Below are 21,529 nucleotides of genomic sequence, written 5' to 3'. Positions count from 1 at the left end.
GCAAACTTAAGCAAATGAGAGATGTGATTTGGTAAAAGACATGGTTCTTTTTTGTTTGCAGATATTTCATCAGATTTAATTACATCTCACTTCTTTGGTGTGCGGCGCTATTTTGTTTTGTGTTCCATCATTTTTAATTTTTTATTCTGCCTAAAGCTGGAAGTGGCCTAGGTCTCTGTGGACCCCTGAAACCGGGTGTCCCTGATCATTGTTCTTGCTGGCCAGGGCTGGGAGCAGCACACAGGCACTCAAAGGCTTGGCCACTATTCTCTGTAAAACAGACTGCAAACACCCCACACACAGAGGAACCATGCCCCAGAACCTTTTGCAATTTGCAGTGTTTCCAAAGAAAATTCAAAAAGCACCATAGACAGTCGAGTCTGCAGCAAAATAAGCACTCCAGCATAAGTTTGCGATGAGATAACATTCTTTTTATTGCTAAAAGAGATATAGCATAAATTAATATCTAAATATAACAGTTTTATACTTTTCATTTATTCCCCCATTTATAGTTAACCCTATGTTGTAAGCATCCCAGAAGCATTCAGTTTTAAAAAAAAAACAGAATATGCATAAGAAAATATAGACAACGTCCACTGCTTCAATTTAAAAAAAGCCAGTCACAGGACGGGAACCATTTGTTAGCCATATTGCTAGTGAGCCTGGCATGGTTTCCGTTTTAATATGACTTTGAGATCTCCGCCATATAGTGGGCTTTTCTTCTTCACATTCCAGTGTCACAGAAGAGAAGTCCTGTCTGTATTTCATCCTCAGCTTTGGGTTTTCAGTGTCTGTAACACTTTCTGGGTCGTTTACAAATTTTGGCTTGCAAGTGTTTATTTCACTCATTTTCCAAAAATATTTTTCACCCAGAACCAGAGTTCCGCTTAAAAGCTGCGAAGCTGCAGCAAGAAATCCAATATAGATGGCCATTCCAGCACGTTGTTCTGTGGGAATCGAAGGCACTCCCAAAACCTCCGGAAGCGGAATTCCTTCGTTTCTTAATACAGAGTGAAGATTCCATGAAATGGGAATCAGTACACAAGTACCCGCTGCCAACTCTATCCTTCCTCCAATTGAAAAGAAGGTATCGATGAAATTCTCGTCTTTTCCCGGCTCAAAGATGTTGCATAGAGCAAAGGCCATCCAAAGAACGGTCAGCGCATTGGCCACTGAGGCCATTGGCATCAAGTCCTGGGCCACCATGATTTCATCTGGTAGGGACTCCTCATCATTGAATGGTATACATATCATGTTAGTTTTCTTCATAGTAACTCTTCTTACAGAACAGGCACCCCAGATGCCAATGCCCACAATGCCCTGCTGGTTGCTGCCCATGATTTTGTCTACTTGCCACACTCTCCAGTCAAGGTTGGCAGATGTGGAGCAGATGCTCATTAGGCAGCCCAGGACAGCCAGGAGAAAGGCAGCTAGTTGCACGCAGGACACCCTGCACAGCAGGCGGACTGGGAAGGACCCATCATGTGCCTGGGGTGGAAGTTCCGCTTTAGTGCTGGGAAGGCTGGCGATAGAAGGCATGCTGGAGAAAAAGACAGACAAAAGATAACCGTTAGATACTTCGGCACAGTATCATATGGACACCTCCTAAAGTTTGAGCAAATAGTGATGTGCAGCTAAAACAATGCCATCATTCTAGGGCAAATTCTGCATTTCCCACCATGAGACGTAGGAATGGAAAAGTCTGCTGTACCTGCAATCATAAGTGCCAGGAATCAGACTTCCCCAGGGGTGAAGAAATTGCACAACCACACAACCCCTTTTGTTCTAGGGACCCCCTCCATGCAGATAATTGGGCTCTTGTCTAGTCCACTCCTCCTCTGCATTCCTATGCTCCCCTCCCTTCCCTCTCCATTGGTAAAATGTCAGGCATGATCCTACCAAAGTTATGCATTCTACCCTTGAAAGAAAGTTGGTGCAACAGACCAATACAGCTCCTGTTCAGGAAAGAATCCTTTCTGGCTTTAGTCCTCATTTTCTCTCTCTCTCTCTCTCTCTCTCTCTCTCTCTCTCTCTCTCACACACACACACACACACACACACATTGTGAAAAGCCTACCAAATGGCCCTCAGACAGGACAAAAGGAAATACAAAAAGTCAATTTGTTCCTATCTGAGAAAACTCTGCTATGTTGGTGGGGAACTGAGGAGCGCTGCATATATGCACCTGCGTGAATCAGTTCTTCAACCAGTCTTTTTCCAGAGCGAGGGCTTTTTCCAGGTCTTTCTCTTCCAGCGTCTGATCTAGGAGAGGACCTGAAAAGAGTGAAGCTGGTCTGAGCACCGTAGCAACTGCTCCTTGGAGTTCTGAGGCAGTTAGAATGCAGCTTGCTTTGAACGCTCGGAAGAACACCAATCATAACTCCAGGGTACTGGTCGTTTGGAACTGTTGGCAACTGCTTGGAGGCAGAGCAAGCAAGATTTGAAATAAACCAGGGGTCAGCAACCTTTTTCAGCCGTGGGCCGGTCCACCATCGCTCAGACCATGTGGTTGGCTAGACTATATTTTGAAAAAGAAAAAAAAATGAATGAATTCCTATGCCCCAGAAATAACCCAGAGATACATTTTACATAAAAGCACACATTCTACTCATGTAAAAACACCAGGCAGACCCCACAAATAACCCAGAGATGCATTTTAAATAAAAGGACACATTCTACTCATGTAAAAACACGCTGATTCCCGGACCGTCCGCAGTCTGGATTGAGAAGGCGATTGGGCCGCATCTGGCTCCCGGGCCTTAGGTTGCCTACCCCGGTTAAGGTCATATTGAATCCCTTCAGGCATTCAAAGATGGCGATCATATTATCAGTTGGATAGTTGACAGGGTTTTTTGTTTTGTTGGACCCACTTTTTCTATTGAATTGATATTACCATGCTCCATTTAGGAGGGTTTTGCTTGTGATGCATTTTTAATGGTTTTGTCTTTTTTCATAATTACGTGTTTTATTCCTTTAACACTTATGGTGGGACCTTATAATGAAGACTGGGCAAGAAATCTTATAGGTAGATGGATCAATAGACAGTCTAGCAAAACCAAATGTGTGTTTGAATGGGAAACATGATGGATAAGAGCAATCCAAACTATAGGAAGCTGCTGTAATATATGACGGGGTAAATGATGCTGCTGTAACTTACCTCTGTTTCAAACTCCATTGAGGAATGGGGCTACTGCTGGCCGGGCCAACTTGAGCCTGACGGAGAGAAAACAACCATTACATCACTCATTTTGTGAGTGTATCTTCCACTGGGTTACCAGGTCATGTGCCTGAGCTGAGCACAGTTTGGAATAGGGGCAAGTTCCCCCCTCCCCATTTCCATCTTCACTTTCCCAGAGCACCTCTTTTGGGGGACTTACCCAAGCCTTGGCTGAGCCAGGACAGAGGACTGACACCAGTGTCTCTCCAGCTGAGCAGAGATGAGGGACCTCTGTTGCTCAACCACAGGTGCACCTTTTCCAAACTGCTCATCTTGGCAGTTCTTGGGTTTGGAATGCTCCCTTAGTTTTTATTTGCATTAATTTATTGGAAAAAATTTAATTCCACTATTAATTGCAAGTGCTTCCAGGCGGTGATACAATAAACTTTGGTAATAAACTTAGCTTGCATTCTCCATATTCTTCCAACCCCTTTCCGAGGACTGGTAAAATGTGTAAGGTGGGAAGCCTCACACTGCTCCCGTACGTGATATGTGGCTTTCTACCTGTTGAAGAAGTACCCTAATGATATCCCCAGGAGCCAGAATGTGAGTTAGTGAGGCCCATGCCTTTATATATGATGGCAGAGCTGGGAGTACAAGCAAATGAGTCAAGTGTAGTGAAGCATATTTCTCATTAAATAGAGCAACTGGAAACAAAGCTCATGGAAAGGTGAGCTCATTTATCAAATCACATGTGGATGACACAGGCGCTATGTTTTATTACCTCCAGGGCTCGAGGTAATATCAAACAGTTTTTGCTGGGTAATGCCAAGGATTCATAATGTTGTTTTTGGAGGCGCTTCATATATTGCGCTGAATGGGTGCATCATTGCCAGTTGGTTTGCTCTAGGAAAAACAAAAGCAAAAATGAGCTTCAGGGGAAGCTCAGTGTTAGAACACATAGCTTGCATGCAAAAGGAAATGGTCCAGACCTTGGCATCTCTAGGTAGAGCTAGGAAAGACTTCTGCTGAAACCATGGAAAGTCACCAACAATCCACGCATGTCAGGGATGCAGAGCTTGTAGTCCTCCGTATGTTGTTGGGCTACAACTCCCACCATTCTTGACCATTGGCGATGCTGGCTGGAGTTCAAGATTATTGTAAGGGCCACTGTTTTAATTCCATGGTATAGACAGGAAGCAAAATCTCTTCCTGTGACCCCATTGCTTCTGACTTACTTGCTTCTTTGGAGAAGAGGAGGTTAAGGGGTGATATGATAGCCATGTTCAAATATATAAAAGGATGTCACATAGAGGAGGGAGAAAGGTTGTTTTCTGCTGCTCCAGAGAAGCGGACACGGAGCAATGGATCCAAACTACAAGAAAGAAGATTCCACCTAAACATTAGGAAGAACTTCCTGACAGTAAGAGCTGTTCGACAGTGGAATTTGCTGCCAAGGAGTGTGGTGGAGTCTCCTACTTTGGAGGTCTTTAAGCAGAGGCTTGACAACCATATGTCAGGAGTGCTCTGATGGTGTTTCCTGCTTTGCAGGGGGTTGGACTCGATGGCCCTTGTGGTCTCTTCCAACTCTATGATTCTATGATTCTATGATTCTTCCTCTTGCTCCTGACTTACTTGCAAAAGTGCTTCTTGTCTCCTTGGCACAGTACTCTTCCTAGAAGAAGAAGAAGAGTTTGGATTTGATATCCCGCCTTTCACTCCCCTTCAGGAGTCTCAAAGCGGCTAACATTCTCCTTTCCCTTCCTCCCCCATAACAAACACTCTGTGAGGTGAGTGGGGCTGAGAGACTTCACAGAAGTGTGACTGGCCCAAGGTCACCCAGCGGCTGCATGTGGAGGAGCGGAGACACGAACCCGGTTTCCCAGATTACGTGACTACCGCTCTTAACCACTACACCACACTAGAATATCTTAGTGCTTCTTCCTCTTTCCTGAGCATCAAGACCATCTAGCAATGGTGCCATGGTAGAGGGAGAAGAATTGCCTTTGTTAATAAGTTGGTGCATTTCTTCCCCATTGCAGCATTGTGTTGTGATGAGTGGTGTCTCTTGTTCTTCAGAGATTGTTGCCCGAAGAACAGAGACAGCATCACAACACCGCAACAGGAGAGGAAATGCTGTCTTTCTAAGGAGCAACAAACAACATTTCCTCTCCTCCAAATCACAATGGGAAGGAAGGAGACCACTGTTTCTGTAGTTGATAGAGAATATGAATTGTGTGTGTATCTGTGTGTGTGTGTGTGTGTGTGTGTGTGTGTGTGCTGTATGTAGAATAACAGAATTGTAGAGTTGGAAGAGACCTCAAAGGTCATCTAGTTCAACTGTCTGCAGGGCAGAAATCACATCTAAAGAATCCCTGACAGATGGCCAGATGGAAGTTTAAAAACCTTCAGTTTGTGGGTTGTGTGTACTGTATGGCAAATATGTATGTGTGATGCATATCTGTGTGTGGTCTATATGTGTGAATGCATGGTGAGTATGCTGCATGGTCCATATGTGTGGTCTGCATGTAGCTTTGTATGCTGTGTCTCTGGCGAGTGTATATGTGTGCTTTGGCCGTAGCTGGCGTGTGGCCCTGAGAGAGTTGGTGGACTGTGAACGTGGCCCAAAATTGTAACCACTGGTGATGCAGACAACATTAAGCTATATATACCAATGGCCTCGTTTGTTATGTGGCAGCTTCCAATTCATTTGTTTTTTGAAGTTGATTTTCAGCTTGTTGAGCACTGTCAGAGACCTCATCAGCCATGTCTGAAGTCTCATTACTTAATTTTTCAAAAGCTACTTCAAAATGGTGATGTATGAGAAAAGATCAGAATGAAAACAGCCCATATTAGTAAAAATGTGAGAGAGAGCATGCTTAGAATCCTTGTGCTGCAGAGGCCAGTTCAGCAATTATCGGAAGCCTGGGGCTGTATCCAATTAAGCTATACTCAGAGTACACTTATTAAAATGAAGGAATCTAAGATAGCCATATCCATTAACTTCAGTGAGTCTGCTCTGAGTAGGATTAGCATTGAATACAACCCTTGGAGTCTTCTCTCTGCTGAGACACCCCAAAAAAACACAATAATGAACCCGAACAATTGTGTGGAAGCCATTGCATGTAAATCTCTATGTGCAAATGCTTTCCCTGTATGCCTGTGAATTGTTGGTTAGATACAGGATGCTGGGCAGGTTTCTGATGGTATCTAGCATGCAAGGACACGTCTCAGCATAATAGTTTAACCTGAAGGGTTAAAAAGAGCAGAAGCATTACTTTTGAAATGAAAAGATTCAAAAGTCTCTATTTTTGTTGAGAAGAGAGAAGCAGAGCCATTGTCCACAAGAATATCAAGCCACGCCAGTAATATGTGGTTGAAATAAAACTGAGGGGTTTTCTTTTTGAACTGTTTATTTTCTTCATCTAAAAGAATTAAAAAAGAAAGAAAGAAAATGTGTGCCATTTGAAATGTAAATATGTTTGGGGGTTTAGATGTTCAAGCGGTGTGTGTGTGTGTGTGTGTGTGTGTGTGTGTGTGTGTGTGTGTGTGTTTTCAAGTAATCAGTACAATGCAAGCTTAAAGTGAGCAAATATTTTGCTCCTATTGTTTTATGTTTGCTGCTGACTGTATTTCAGAAGGCTTAAGAAGTCCTCACTTTACAGCTTGGCGGGTTCTGATTGTATCCAGTAGTGAGGCTCAAAGAGGCTTTATATAATTCAGGAGCAGGGCAGAGAAAAGAGGAAAAAACCCAACTGCCATGTGAATAAAATGTCAAAGTATCTCTTCTCACGAAGCTATCGGTGTGCTGGTCTTGAACACGTAAGCTCGGCTGGATAGAGAGTAAATGATTTTTTACAGATAATGTGCTTTTATGATCTAACAAAGGAAGAAGAATTGCCTCTGAAGAAAAATGTCCTTTTTGTCTTCCTTTTGTGCCCTTGAAGGGTTTTCTCTCTTTTTTTCCTGGAATCCATCAGAGGATAAAGAACTGGGTGTCAAACAGGAGAGGGAGGGAGGGGATAAGAGTAAGAATACTAAAAATATAAAAGGGACCAACTGGCCTTCTAGAAAATCCCTTCTACAGCATCAGGCCTGGGAGGTGGCTCTCAACTGCTGCTGTTGTGTGGAAGTCCAAAGCACTACCGTCCCTTCTTGTCATGTGTGATTCTATAGAATAAAACTATTTATTTTTTGGCTTCCCCTTTGGCTTCTCCCAAGAGAACTTAATTCATTCCGGAGGTCCGTTCTTAACCCAAAACTGTTCTTAACCTGAGGTATGCTTTTGCTAATGGGGCCTCTTGCTGCTACTGCGATTTCCGTTCTCATCCTGGGGCAAAGTTTGCAACCTGCGGTACTATTTCTGGGCTAGCGGAGTCTGTAACCTGAAGCGTATGTAACCTGAAGGGTCTGTAACCCAAGGTAGCACTGTACATAGGAATGAAATACTGCAAAAAGAAGAATTACCAAGGGTGATATGTGTATTGTGCTTTTAAACCGGGGCAGGCAAACAAAGGCCCGGGGGCTGGATCCGGCCCAACCGCCTTCTCAATCCAGACTGCGGACGGTCCGGGAATCAGCGTGTTTTTACATGAGTAGAATGTGTCCTTTTATTTAAAATGCATCTCTGGGTTATTAGTGGGGCCTGCCTAGTGTTTTTACATGAGTAGAATGTGTGCCTTTATTTAAAATGCATCTCTGGGTCATTTATGGGGCATAGGAATTTGTTCCTTTCCCCCCCAAAAATATAGTCTGCCCCCCCCCCCAGGTCTGAGGGACAGTGGACCGGCCCCCGGCTGAAAAAGGTTGCTGACCGCTGGCATAGGCTGTTTTATTTAATACTATGGTTGAAAGCCATTGTACATATTAGGGGTGGAAAGGTGGCAAAGCTGAGATAGTAGAATTCTGGACAGTACATCTTCAAAACTACAGGTATACTTGGTCAGCATATGTTTTGAATGCAAGCCCCAAGCGTTGGGGGAAAGTAGCTCGGCTTAATTTCTGAGTCAGTCACCCCCTCTCAGTCTTAGTCTCCATCATGATAGGAAGGCTCACATTTCCTGCTGTCAGCTCCTTGGCTGACGGGTTAGGACGTAATGACAAAAGGGTTCTGTTGTTGCATGTTCCTCAAGGAGGTTAGATTGGTCTCAACTAGGGCCAGGGCCTTTTCAGCACTGGCCCCGACGTGGTGAAACGCTCTGTCACAAGAGACTAGGGCCCTGCGGGACTTGACATCTTTCTGCAGGGTCTGCAAGACAGAGCTGTTCCGCCTGGCCTTTGGTTTGGACTTGGTCTGACCCTTATGTTTCCCTCCCCTTATGGTCTTGATTTATCAGCTATTCTAAAACGAGGCTGCATTTTAAATTGCATTTTAACCTGTATTTTAATTTTTTCTCCCCCCCCCTTTCCCCCCATTATGTCTTTACTGTGATTTTATTAGTGTTAGCCGCTCTGAGCCCGGCTCTGGCCGGGGAGGGCGGGGTATGAATTAAATATTGTTGTTGTTGTTGTTGTTGTTTGTTGTAAAAGTATGTGCTTCTGAAATATTTTGGCACAGGCGCACCAAGTTCCACCCAATGTGTGTGTGTGTGGGGCGTTGCACAAGCATGTGACATGCATGTGATGCACACATGTGATATCGCATGCATTGGGAGGAGGCTGCAAGGCCTAGGGAGGCCCACCACCATCATGGGGAGGCCTGGGGAGGCCGGCTTCCACTGCAGGAAAGTCCACAATCCGTTCTATCACCATTTTAAAAAGAGATTAATAATTTTGGCACCCCTCAAGTCTGCTGGGATCTCCTCTCTCTCCCAGATTTTTCTGATGAGCTTGTGAAGTTGTTGTGTAAGTTCAGTTCCTCCTACTTTGAAGACTTTGTTGTTTTTCATTTGGTCAATAGCTGCACACAACTCTCCCAGATTTGGAGATACTGCACGCTCATCTCTATAATTTATTTTTTGCAGAATTTGTGAGAGGACTGCATTTATGAAGCCACCCCATAACACGAGTTCTTTGGGTAGGTCATAAGAGAAATATAAATATATTTATCCCACATCAAAACACAACAACAAATGTATTCTTAAAACAAGAAACTGAAACATTATTAAATCACAAAAAGCCCATCCCAGTATAAAACTGAGAGGCCCTCCAGTAAAAGTTATTTAAAAGGCCTTCATGAATAGAAAGGTCATTAATATTATTACATTTACCCCAAACTCCAAGCAAGCGGTTAGAGACTTCAGCATAGAGCTCAGGTTTAGTTTCCTTTATTACTTTCTCATTCTTTTATTACTTTTAGCTTTCTGTTCCTTTCATTGCTTTGCCCTTGCTTCTGCTTTGTTTTGCTTTTTTCTTGTCCTCTACTCTGGGTTAATGAGCACTCACACTTTATATGTGGGCGCCCTTTGCAGGATTGCGCGCGGGGCTACAGTTCCCAGGGAACTTAATAGTAGAAGGGGGCTGGCTTCTTTCTCAGTGTTAATTTTTGGAGGTTCACACCCAGCCTCAGTAATCAAGTTTCTTGCTGGGAGGTGGGGCCAGCCCCATTTTTAAAAAACAATAGCCAGGCAGTCAGCTCTGGAGATTCACCCTCCCTACCCTCCCTTTGTTTAATGTTTCTTGTTGCAGGTTAACTTTTTCTTCCTGATTAGTGGGTGCTACTACGGTGACTTTGCCTTCTTTCTCTCTTTTTTGTTTTTATTTTTGTTTAGTTTGCTTTCTATTGTAAAGTACTGTACTATGAAAAGTGTTAACAAAATCTTTCTTTTTTAAAAAATAGCTGCAAGCCACATGATGCCAAAGCACATTCTGCACTCATCCAAGTGGCAGATGTGAAGGCAATAGCTAGGTAGGCACTGGAACACACAATGACAAAGCATTGGTCCATGTAGCTCAGTTCTGTCTACACTGGGGCGGCAGTAATTCCACAGGGTTTTCCAGCCCTACATGGAGAGAGCAGAGATTGATCAGGGACTATTTGTATGCTACACATTCGCTCTACTACTGAGCTACATCGCTCGTGTGCTTTTGAAAAGAGAAACACCACATCTCAATTTCTTTTCCTTGGTGTTTTCTTCCCACGTCTTTGTGGCAAAAGGATGGACCACCGGGAAGCTCTTGCACGTCTTTTGAGACGGGGAATAGCCAGTGTGCTTTAAGTAACAAGTGGCATTTCTTTCACGTATGCCATTCAGATTGTCAAGAACATTCATGCACAAAATATACAGTAAAGATCTTAGAAGTATTCCCATTCCCCCCTGCCCTTTGAAAGTTCATTGTGCTCTGGGAGAAGGGGGTGTTTAGGCGTTATCATTTGAGAATTGGCACCTGTGTGCTCCATCTTAATATGCATTTCTCATTTTAATCAAACCTCTGTAAACATCAACCCCTTGAAAATAATAATCAGCATCAAAAGATGCATTGGCAGGCACATACAAGATGAATCAAAATGCTTTTCTTTCTCCAATGCTAATCTTTTCCTAATTAGTCTCTATTAATATTATGCTGCATACAGCACTGCTCTTTTGTGTGTGTGTGTGTCTTAACTACCTTGTCAGTAACAAAAAAATCAAATTGCAAATGAATGAGATCTGTGTACAGCCTAATAATTTAAGCCTCCAATTTCAATCTCACTGTGTGTTTTTTCTCTCCCACTAGTCCTTGCAATTATTTGAGAACTAGGCAGATTTCTGTCTTGCCTTGTCTGTCCTTCTGGAGGAGGGGTATAATGTGATGGTTGAGATTGGACATTTTGTTATGGTGAGCCAAAATCCTGAGAAACAGTTGGAGAATTTCTCTTCTCCTGGACATATTTGGTGAAATGGGACACAGCAATTTCTCTGCTAACAAGTAGGGTGTGCAAATTTGAGAGGCCGTTTGTGCACAGGTCTAGTTAATTCTGCTTGACACACATTACTTTTGTTCATGGAAGTGCAGAGTGGTGTGGGGAGAAAGCTCCACAGGATTCAGCAAAGGAACTTCAAATTCTGTGGGCGAGTCCATTTGAAGTGGAACCTGCTACTGTCTCTAAGGCAAATTAGGTGCCATCATGCAGAATAGGCACCGCAAACAGGCAGTCTAGGGTGTGCTATAATTCTGTAGTAGGGGAGAGAACACACTAGCACTGATGCCTCATCACCCTCCCGAAATTGGAAGGTCGCTGTGCGAAGTGAGGAGTCTTGTCGGGGCTGATGAGAACAAGAATGAGGCAAGGGAGCTAGCATCCCCTTTACCTCTGCCTTCCTTTCCAGTTAAAGGAACATTGGGAGAGGATTTCTAGTTGCTCTGTTCTAACACTGGGAAGAGAATTGCAATGCTCCCACCTGAACAAGCGATCTTTTCACCCTTGAACTACAGCAGCTTTGCGATGCTTGGGGAGTGTGGGGGGTGGGGAGTTCCAATGCATAACCCCACCCCCCCACCCACCCCCCCACTACAATCCTGGTCTCTCTAGCTATACATGCAAGACTTTACCAGTTTATTTCAGGTGGTCACGCTTCTGCTTTCTGACAGTTCCTTTGTTTTCCCCAGCCATTTGTTGGGGGGATATGAGCTGACCTTTGATCTCAATAGAAATGTTTGCTTCACTTGGTGAAGAGTACTTGCAAGGCTCTGTAGCCTGTCAAAGACATGTCAGCAAATTGTACACTAAGGTGGTTGCTCCTCTGCAAGCAATAATAATAATTTTCTTTTTTTAAAAAAAAGTTTTCTGAGGGTTAAAATGCTTCTTGGAAGAGAATGCTCTTGTACTTGGATCAGAGCAACATTGGACATTATAGTATCCAGTATCACAGGCAGGTGATAGCGACGCACAGGGGAGGTCAATAGTTCCTGGCAGTCAGAAAAGAAAAGCAGGCAGAATCAGCTAATTAGATAGGGACCTAGGTATGGATTTCAGTACCACAATTCATGATCCTGCAGTTGAGGCAGAATATAGGGTTTCAGTGGCACCCCAGAGCAACTGGAAGATCTTTATAGCCTGGGCTAGGCATTCATTGACTGGAAGCTTCATCTCCTGAATGCTGCATCTGGGGAGTTAAAGGACTTCTTCTGCAGTCACTGGCTTCTTCTGGGCCTCAGTGTTTCAAGCTGAGGGGGCTCCTGATCCTTTGAGGAGTTTGTAGACCAATAATCAAAGTCTGGCAGCAAAGGTGCTCAGGGGAGAAGATGTGGGCTCCTGTGCCTACAGCTCTACATAAAGTCATAATGGGGTGGATACATCTCCTCCTCAGGGATGCCATCTTTGGAATAATCTGCCTCCAAGAATTCATGGTCTGGAGCCTTGGCATCTAATCTCAAGTTTCAAAAGCATCACTCCTCTGATCACCAGTTGCTATGGTAGTCAGAGGGAAGGTGGTTGTTTTAATCCAATGCCATGGTCTTCCCAGCTGGCCTATGTTTCAAACAGGATGCAATATTAGATAGCCCCTTGTTTTGATCCAGCAGGGCACTTCTGATGTTCTTGTGTAGTGCTGGTTTCCTCATGGAGTACGTATTTCCCTGACATGTGTAGTGCAATGCTATGCATTTTTGCTCAGATGTAATCCTATTCCCAGGTAATTGTGGATAGGATTGCAATTTCAGCCAGCTAATTTATTCACCTTGGACTAAGTCCAGCTGAAATGCATGAGACTGACATCCATCAAGACATTTCACGGGCTGAGGCAAAGGACAAGATGACACCCCCTTTCATTTATTTCTCTGCTGTTTATATTGCTAGACACCTTAAAAAGCAAATTCTCTAGGTATAAACACAGCTCTGCTCGCCAATACCTTGCCACCATCCCTTGCTCCTGCGCCCACCAGTCATTTACTCTTGAGAAGGCTGTCTCATTCTGCCTAATAGTGGGAATGGCCCTGCATCCTAGTATCCATCCATGGGAGTTAATCTATTTCTTCTCTTCTGCTTACTGGTCCCCTTTCTTATCTTTCTCCCAATACTATTTGACTGCTAATGCATTAGGATCTACTCCAGTATCCTTGAACTTTGGTATCTGAGGGTTACTTTTTTTTGTTCAGAAAACCATGGTTTGACTTCAAATGCCCACAAGGGTTTGCTTATTCTCTCTACAGTACTGGCTTTTTTTTCTTTTCTTTTTTGCTTTTTTTTAAGGAGCAAGAGAGAGAATTGTTTCAAAGTGAAAGCTTTGTTTATTCAGTGCAAGTGGAATGGCTGCAAATGGTGCCCTTTTTGCTTTTGATAAACACAGAGGTTTATCAAACACAAAGCAAGATGTAACTGCAGTATGACTCATGCCTTTCAGCCATTTCACATTTTACATCCTTGATGTTACCATTTTTCTTGTCACTCTCATGCAAAGAATACAGGAAAAGAAATGCTAAATGTCCCTGCTTTGCATTTCTCAAGTGCCTTTCAGCCATAGATCTGGAAGCATTTCTTATGCCTTAAGAAAAAGAGCCTTATCATAGTCCCTTGATATATTCCCTGTGTTCATGGGCGTAACCGGGATTTTTGTTAGGGGGTCAGGACTTGGGGGGCAGGACTTTTGTTAGGGGGCAGAATTGAAGTGATTGGTCAGTTCCTTAAGTATTGCTATTGTTTTACTTGATCTGGGGGGCAGCTCCAACTCAGCCCTTGGCTACACTCATGCCTGTGTGGGAGACATACAGATTCAGACAGGGGCGGTTTAGAGCCTTTTCTGGAGTCCTAAAACAAGTCGTTAACACTTCCAAGTAGATCTGGGCCATATTTTTGTGGAGTTCAGTTCTCAGCTTGACATTTGCACATTCTATTGTGCAAAACATCACACACACACACACCAAACACACACTCCATGTTTTGGGCATTAATGACAGCTCTGATAAAGAAATGCAAAAGTTCCCAAATGCTGTTTTTTAAGACTCAACCAAATTGCAATACAGGTCAGGACACAGGTCAGGGAAACACTCAAGCCTTGGAAACAAAGGAATTATGCAGTTTTTGATCTTGTCTGTTGAAGTTTCAGTATGCAAACAGCCTGCCTGAGGAAGCCATGTACTGTATTCCTCATGTGTTCAAAGCATGCCTGTCTTCCTTGTTCTAGTGTAGGAACTGGAACCTTTTTCAGACTGAGGGCCCCATTCCTTTGTGGACATCCTTCCAGGGACTACATGCAAGTGATGGGCAGATCAATAGATGCACATGTTAGCTTTTTGCAGTTGGCTAGTTTTCACATATAACAAGTCCTCTAATTCCGTATAGTTAAAGCTATGGTTTTCCCAGTAGTGATGTATGGAAGTGAAAGCTGGACCATAAAGAAGGCTGATCGCTGAAGAATTGATGCTTTTGAATTATGGAGGAGACTCTTGAGAGTCCCGTGGACTGCAAGAAGATCAAACCCATCCATTCTTAAGGAAATCAGCCCTGAGTGCTCAGTGGAAGGACAGATCGTGAAGCTGAGGCTCCAATACTTTGGCCACCTCCTGAGAAGAGAAGACTCCCTGGAAAAAGACCCTGATGCTGGGAAAGATGGAGGGCACAAGGAGAAGGGGACGACAGAGGACGAGATGGTTGGATAGTGTTCGCGAAGCTACCAGCATGAGTTTGACCAAACTGTGGGAGGCAGTGGAAGACAGGAGTGCCTGGCGTGCTCTGGTCCATGGGGTCACGAAGAGTCGGACATGACTAAATGACTAAACAACAACAAGTTTTCACACACACACTCACGTCCTTCTCTGTCTTATATCCAGGCAAGCAAGAGGCATTCCAGAGCTTCAAGATGCATTCCATCCACTCCTGTTCTAGTGTGTTTCTGTGTTTCATGACTCAGCTCCTAGTTCCTGGCTCAGCCATATAGGTATTCAATGAGACCATCAGACACACCCACACAAGATGTGAAATGTGAAATGGAGCCATAAGCAGACTTTTAACACATACTATTCAGTAGTACTGTGCACCAGCTTTAGGCAAATCCCAGATACCAAACTCATTCAGGTCAGTCCAGAATTTACCCAGAGTGGGCTGTGGCAGACCCAGTTTGCCGCATGGCAGTTTACCCACAGCAATCAAGAGTTACAAAAAAGGGAGGTGGTCACAGAAGCATATGAGGGGTGAGAACCAGAAGCAACTAGTTGGTGATGAGAAGGGATTGAACACATAGGGCTGTGCAAGTCCTCTAATTCAGTTTGAAACCTGGATCTGGCCCAGATTGTGTTAATCATCTGAGGTCATGTCAGTCTTGATCCAAAGCATTAAGTTGGGATCCTGTGTGCACAGCCCTACTGTCAGCTCTATGTATGAAAGGTCTCAGATAATTTCCATAATGTCTGAGTCGCTGAGAATTTGGCTCTCTATAGGTACCAACACTGAACTAGATCAGCTCCCATGAGGACAGAGATTTTAGTGCTCAGGCAAATGTATCTGATAAGCTGCTTCTCTCCTCTCCTCTTTTCTTTTCCAGAAAGAAGTTTCTCGTTATCACTGAGAGGGATGAGTATAAGAGCACAAGAACAGCCCAGCTAGGTCTGACCAAAAACCTGTCTAGTCTAGCACCGTGTTCTCACAATTGCCAACTCAGCTGGATATGGGAAGCACACAAGCACAACCTGCGTGCAATATAGTCATGCCTCGGGTGACAGATGCTTCAGGTTGCATGTTTTCGGGTTGCGCACTGTGCCAAACTCAGAAGAACCGGAATGGGTTACTTCTGGGTTTCAGCGCTCGCGCAAAAGCACTAAATCACACTTTGTGCATGCTCAGAAGCACTGAATCGCAACCCATGCATGTACAGATGCGGCGCTGCAGGTTGCGAATGCTGCGGGTTGCGAGTGTGCCTCCTGCACGGATCATGTTCACAACCCGAGCATCCACTGAAGTGCCTTCCTGCTTGCAGGTAGTATAGCTTGGATGTACTACAGCCATCATGATCATTGATAGCCTCATCCTTCATGAATTAGTCTAATCCCCTTTTAAAGGTGTTCAGGTTGGTGTCCAACTTGTGAAAACATGAAATAACTGGTGAATTCTGATTATCATTTGCCAACTGGAAGCATAATATATGATTTTTTTAAAAAATAAAACCCCCCAAAATAGCATGTGAGTTCATTGCATTCTTGGTGAAGTTGTTGTGAATTTGGATGCTTGAACACAGGGCTTTTTTCCCAGCCAGAACTTGCCAGAACTCAGTTCCGGCACCTCTCAGGTGGATTCCCACACCTCTCAGGTGGGTGCCATTGCCATTCTAAGAGAATGTGGGAGGCGTTCGTGGTGAGTTCTGGCACCTCTTTTTCTAGAAAAAATAGCACTGCTTGAACTACATGTAAGTAAAGTCCCCAGCAATGCCTTTCATTTCAAACAGTGCGGTAAATCCATTTATTTTGTGTAACTGATTCCAAGGAGAATAGTGTCATCTTGAAGTATTGTGAAGAGCCTGTGAAACATGTCTCATCTGTAGCAATTTGCTTGTCAGCTGAGAATGAAATAATAATTCCTCACCATCAGACATCATACAGTTAAAGCTAGAAAGATTGATTAGGTTGTTGTCCCCCCGCCTGAGTTTTAAGTCCCTAGATTATTTTTGTTAACAACAAAGAAAGTTTGAAGTCACTTGTCTTTGTCTTAATTACTTATACTATTAGTCTGCAGTTAGAATAGTTACTTAGGTAGTGTCACCTCTTTCCAACTGTGGACATAGTTATGGTTTTACATTTTATCTACAACTGTATCCTCTCTCAATCAATCCTTTCCATTTATACTTCAGCACCTAGGGTATTATCATTCTTTCATTGCTGCCTTTCTACCTACCTAGGTTTATCATAATTCTCTCATTGCTGATTGTGTGCTGAGGCTATAGTAGTCACTCACTGCACTGCCTTTACCAAATCACAGTTTCCACTTGTTTAAATTTGCAGTTCTATGGCCCTTGTGGTCTCTTCCAACTCTATGATTCTATGATTCTTGTGACTCGATGGCCCTTGTGGTCTCTTCCAACTCTATGATTCTATGATTCAATATGTTAGGAGGAAAAAAGTTGTGAAACTTCTCAAACGCCTCTTTTCCCAAAGTGTCTAAAGTTGAGCTCAGGGGACAAATGACCCTCCTTGCCCCCCCCCCCGAAAGGCCCTGCCTCTGACAAACCCGATGGAGATTGCATTCAGCCCATCTAACAGAACGTTCTAGCGAAGAAGTTGCCCTTCTAACTGCACGGGAATTGATGATCTGTAAGGAAATCCCACCAGCTGGGAGAACATTTCATTGCATGCATCCTTCCCACACAATCAGCACCCCACTGCTGCTCACAGCAAAGTTCCTGTTCTGTGAAGGGAAAATTCACATTTAGCCCAACTTACATGGGTCGTTTTAGGTACAACTTCCTAACCCCATAGAAACTACTTGTGGATCAGTGCTTCCAACACAGCAGGGTAATATTAAAAGAGCATCTAATCCATCTCAATTAGTAGCTGATCTGACTAACACCCTCTAGAGCAACAAAAACAAGTCTCAAACTAGATGTAATGTTATCCATATCTTTGAAATTGTGTTTGGGAGTATTGAATTTTTTTCCTTTATCACTTTTTATTATTCTCCTCTGGCTTTAAAATCTCACAGCAGCTTCATGTACTCTTTCCCCAATTTTGATTCGGCCCACAGGGCTGGGGAGGGTTTTTAAACTCTTTTTGCTAGTCCACTTTCCTGTTGAAAGTTATCCAGCCATAGCTGTCAACGTTTCCCTTTTTTTAAGGGAAATTCCCTTATTCCGAATGGGATTCCTCGCAAAAAAAAAGGAAAAAGTTGACAGCTATGTGTCCAGCCCAAAAAGTAGTGAGCCCTCAAGGCTGTGATTTGCTGCTGTGATGGAGAGCAGAGCCAGGCTAGAGTGAGGCAAAAATTCGCAAAAATTCCAGCAGAGTGGCTACAAAGTCAGCTAGCCATGGAGGAAGGAGCAGCAGCAATTTGGGAGGGAGAATAAAAGGGAGAGCGTTGGATAGGGCTTGCTTTGAGATGTTAGACAGGGTTCAGGTTAAGGGATAGGGCTTGATTTGAGATAGGAGACAGGAAGTAGGATAATAATAATAATAATAATAATAATAATAATAATAATAATAATAATTTATTTATTTATACCCTGCCCATCTGGCTGGGTTTCCCCAGCCACTCTGGGCGGCTTCCCACAAGATATTAAAACACAATAGTCCTTCAGATATTAAAAGCTTCCCTAAACAGGGCTGCCTTCAGATGTCTCCTAAAAGTCTGGTACAGTGGACGCTCGGGTTACGAACGTGATCTGTGCGGGATGCGATTTAGCGCTTCTGCGCATGCGCGACCACCGAAACCCGGAGGTAACCCATTCCGATACTTCCAGGTTTTGGCAGTCCGTAACCTGAAAAAACACAACCTGAAGCGCCTGTAACCCGAGGTACGACTGTAATTGTTTTTTCCTTTGACATCTGATGGGAGGGCGTTCCACTGGGCGGGTGCCACTACCAAGAAGGCCCTCTGCCTGGTTCCTTGTAACCTCGCAGGGAGGGAACTGCCAGAAGGCCCTCGGCGTTGGACCTCAGTGTTTGTCTGAGAGAGTTGTTAAGAATTTGAGTGGAACATCCGTTCTGAGGAGAATATAGCTATAGGAAGGAGCCTCATAGCTTAGGTATTAAGACTTGAGGGTTGAGGGTCTGGGGAAGGTATACAGACAGGACTTTCCTGGAGGGCTGAGTCTGAGCCGGGAGAGGTAGGAGCTGTGGGAAGACAGACTCCCTGGATCTCGTACTAGCCAGGAGGGGAGAGTTCTTCCAAGAGAAGACGACTCCCAAACCAGTAACAAGGGGTGAGGTGATCCCCTGGGTGTGTTATACCAATTGGGATAGCTCAGGAGTGGGGTTGTTAAGAGAGGGGGGAACTGACAGAAAGTGCCCCTCACTCATGAACCAAAGAGTTAAACTGTGAAGGAAAATTAATGAAAGAGAATTAACGAAACAACAGCAATGGAGAATAAAAATCCTCCAGCCATAACGGACTAGTTGAGAAAAATCTGATAGCAAAAATCTGATAGCAAGTAGTAGTCAAGCAGACAAATTTATTGCAAGTTGGGCTTTATTTCTCCAACCCTGGAATGAAAACGTAACTTTATTTATTTATTTATTTATTCATTCATTCATTCATTCATTCATTCATTCATTCTCTCTAGTGTATGTTTTTCTTCTTACAAAGATGTACTCCTTGCTGTCTGCCTCTTGTAACGTTTCTCTGCCTGCCTGGGACAAAAATGGAAAACTTAATAAATATTATATACAAAAATAAATAAAATAAAATAAAATAAAATAAATACTCACTGACCTGCCTTTCAAATAAGTGGAAATGAAGCAGCTAGTTGCCATGGTGAAATTATGATGACATTGTCACTCTGTAGTGGCAGTGCTGAAGTTATAAGTCAGATTCAAGGGGGAATTTCCCCCCCAAGGCTCAGCCTATCAGTTAACAGTGACCTAAGATTTTCCAGTAAAACATGAAATGGTGCACACACTACATTTTGCAACCTGGCGAGGCTGCAGCTGGTGGGTGGCTGTCAGAAGAGTTTGCATTCAGGCTAGTTGATGCCGTGAGGCTACGCTGGCTGAGATGGATGCAAACTGGTTTGGAAGCCTTGTTTGTTAACAGGCAGCCAAACAGAGGAGGAGTCTGGGAGGACGCTGTGGGATGGTGGCCATCCCACTCACCTGTTTGCCTTTGCCTTACAGGGATGTCCAGAGCCGGTGAGGTTTTCCCCAAGTCCAGCCTTCAAAGTCATGAAGAGAACCGCAGGACATCCCTATTTACATCGGAGAAATGAACGCGAAATACTGGCAGTGAGCAATGGACAAGGCCGTGGCCAGACCTGAGAGAAGGAGCTTTGAAGGGAGACTGCAGGCGGACATCTGCTGCATTGCAAGTGATGGGGCAGTGGGGAGAGAGAAGAAAATGAGGGAGGGAACATTAGGCCACATTAGGCTAAATGGAAGTGCTATGAAGACGCTTTGAACAGTAATGGCTTCCCCTCAGGGATTCTGGGAACTGTAGGTGGTTAAGGGGACAGAGAGTTGTTAGGCGGGTTAGGGTTAGGGTTGGGAGTAGGGTAGGGGTAGGGTTGAGTTGGGGTAGGGTTAGGGTTAGGGTTCCCTTCTTGTCAGGGAGCTCTGGGAATTGTAGCTCTAGTTAAGAGTTAGCATCAGGGGTAGGGGTAGGGGTAGGGTTCCCTTCTTGGAAGAGAACCCTGGGAATTGTAGCTCTGGGGGGAACAAGGGGGTCTCCTAGCAACTCTCGGCACCCTTTTCAACCTATAGCTCCCAGATTCTTTGGGGGAAGAAGCCATGAGTGTTTAAAGCGGCTTCAAAGCGCTTTAAATGGTGTGGATGTGGCCCTGGCCTCCCTCGCCCCACTGTCTCTTATTATTGAGGAATCGAAAGGATTTCCCCATTCAAATCTCTCGGAAACAAGAAACAGGAAGAAAAAAGACTTTGTATCTCATGCCACTTTGAAATGTCTTAAATTGAAATGCCAATAAAGGTATTTGTATTGTATTGTATTGTATTATGATTAACATGGGAAGTGGGATGGTAAAATGTTAATGAGGCGGACGCGATACTTCTGTAAACTGGTATGCCCCTTCTTGTGGGCGTGGAAGGAGGGACTTGCGGCCGGACAGGTGACTTTATAAGCTGTGTTTTTCCTGATGAAGATGTGCCTGATCTTGGGTTACCCCACTTGCAAGTGTGTATAATAAAAAGGTTTCCTACTTCACCCATTTTGTCCAGATCACTTTATTTAAAAGGATTCAGAGACCTTAAGTCAAAGGAACCAGTTTATTTATCTCTCACAAAGGCCAAAATAAATAAATAATACCAATCCCTCAACTGCCCAAACAAACAGTCTTGCAGCACTGTAAAAATTAACAGATTTGGGGGGAACTTTTTTAAAAGTGGGTCAGGGGGCCTTGTTGGGTGCCAAGGAGGGTTTCTGAGGGTGACACGTGTCACAAGGGGGGCTCCTCAGTCATCATTTCTTTATTAATAAATGCCCCCCCTTTGAGGCCTTGTTTTTCCAGCCCTGTCTATGTATGGTCTCCTGTGATGTCACAAACAGACATAGCAGCTGAGGGGAAAGAGGCAGTTTCTTATTCTAGAATTTCAAACACAGGAGGGCAGGAGGGGGACATTTTTCAGCCCAGGGGCTGCATTTCCCTCCACACAACACTAGTCACATGTACAAATGAACAGAGCAATGAAAGCAAGCCTTATCTTTGCACAGGAAGCTGTTCAAGGAATGACATGCCGAGAGAAAGCATCAAACCCAATTAAACCTATTAAGAAATAGGTTGTCCAACCCCCTGGAATGCAGGAAACCCAGCTGAAATTTAGGAAACGTTTGTATTTCTGCATGTGTTTATAGCATCCATATTGCTA

General features: G+C 44.0%; 1 protein-coding gene and 1 long non-coding RNA gene across 3 annotated transcripts in view; both read right to left on the bottom strand.

Moving 5' to 3' along the window:
- Positions 1-555: 555 nt before the first annotated feature.
- Positions 556-21,529, bottom strand: part of LOC310695735 (claudin-34-like) — an 81,495-nt gene continuing 60,521 nt past the window's right edge. The window contains exons 1-4 of one of the 2 annotated variants that reach the window (XM_083480615.1): positions 4,150-4,299; positions 3,942-4,063; positions 3,158-3,213; positions 556-1,540 (exon numbers count right to left, since the gene is read on the bottom strand). In XM_083480615.1, coding sequence (XP_083336741.1) covers positions 607-1,540; positions 3,158-3,213; positions 3,942-4,022 — 1,071 coding nt within the window. In that variant the 5' untranslated portion in view covers positions 4,023-4,063; positions 4,150-4,299 and the 3' untranslated portion in view covers positions 556-606. Of the gene's footprint in view, positions 1,541-2,189; positions 2,275-3,157; positions 3,214-3,941; positions 4,064-4,149; positions 4,300-21,529 lie in introns of those variants that run through there. The other variant, XM_083480616.1, reaches the window with a different exon arrangement.
- Positions 19,167-20,295, bottom strand: LOC310695862. The gene is made up of 2 exons (XR_014520307.1): positions 19,808-20,295; positions 19,167-19,345 (listed from the first exon to the last, which is right to left on the bottom strand). It is a non-coding gene; the product is annotated as an uncharacterized lncRNA (long non-coding RNA).

Source organism: Podarcis liolepis (assembly GCF_965112155.1).
Source record: "Podarcis liolepis genome assembly, chromosome: 16".
Taxonomy (NCBI): Eukaryota; Metazoa; Chordata; class Lepidosauria; order Squamata; family Lacertidae; genus Podarcis; species Podarcis liolepis.
Note: the sequence above shows the minus strand (reverse complement) of the source record. Positions and strands in the feature narration are given on the sequence as shown.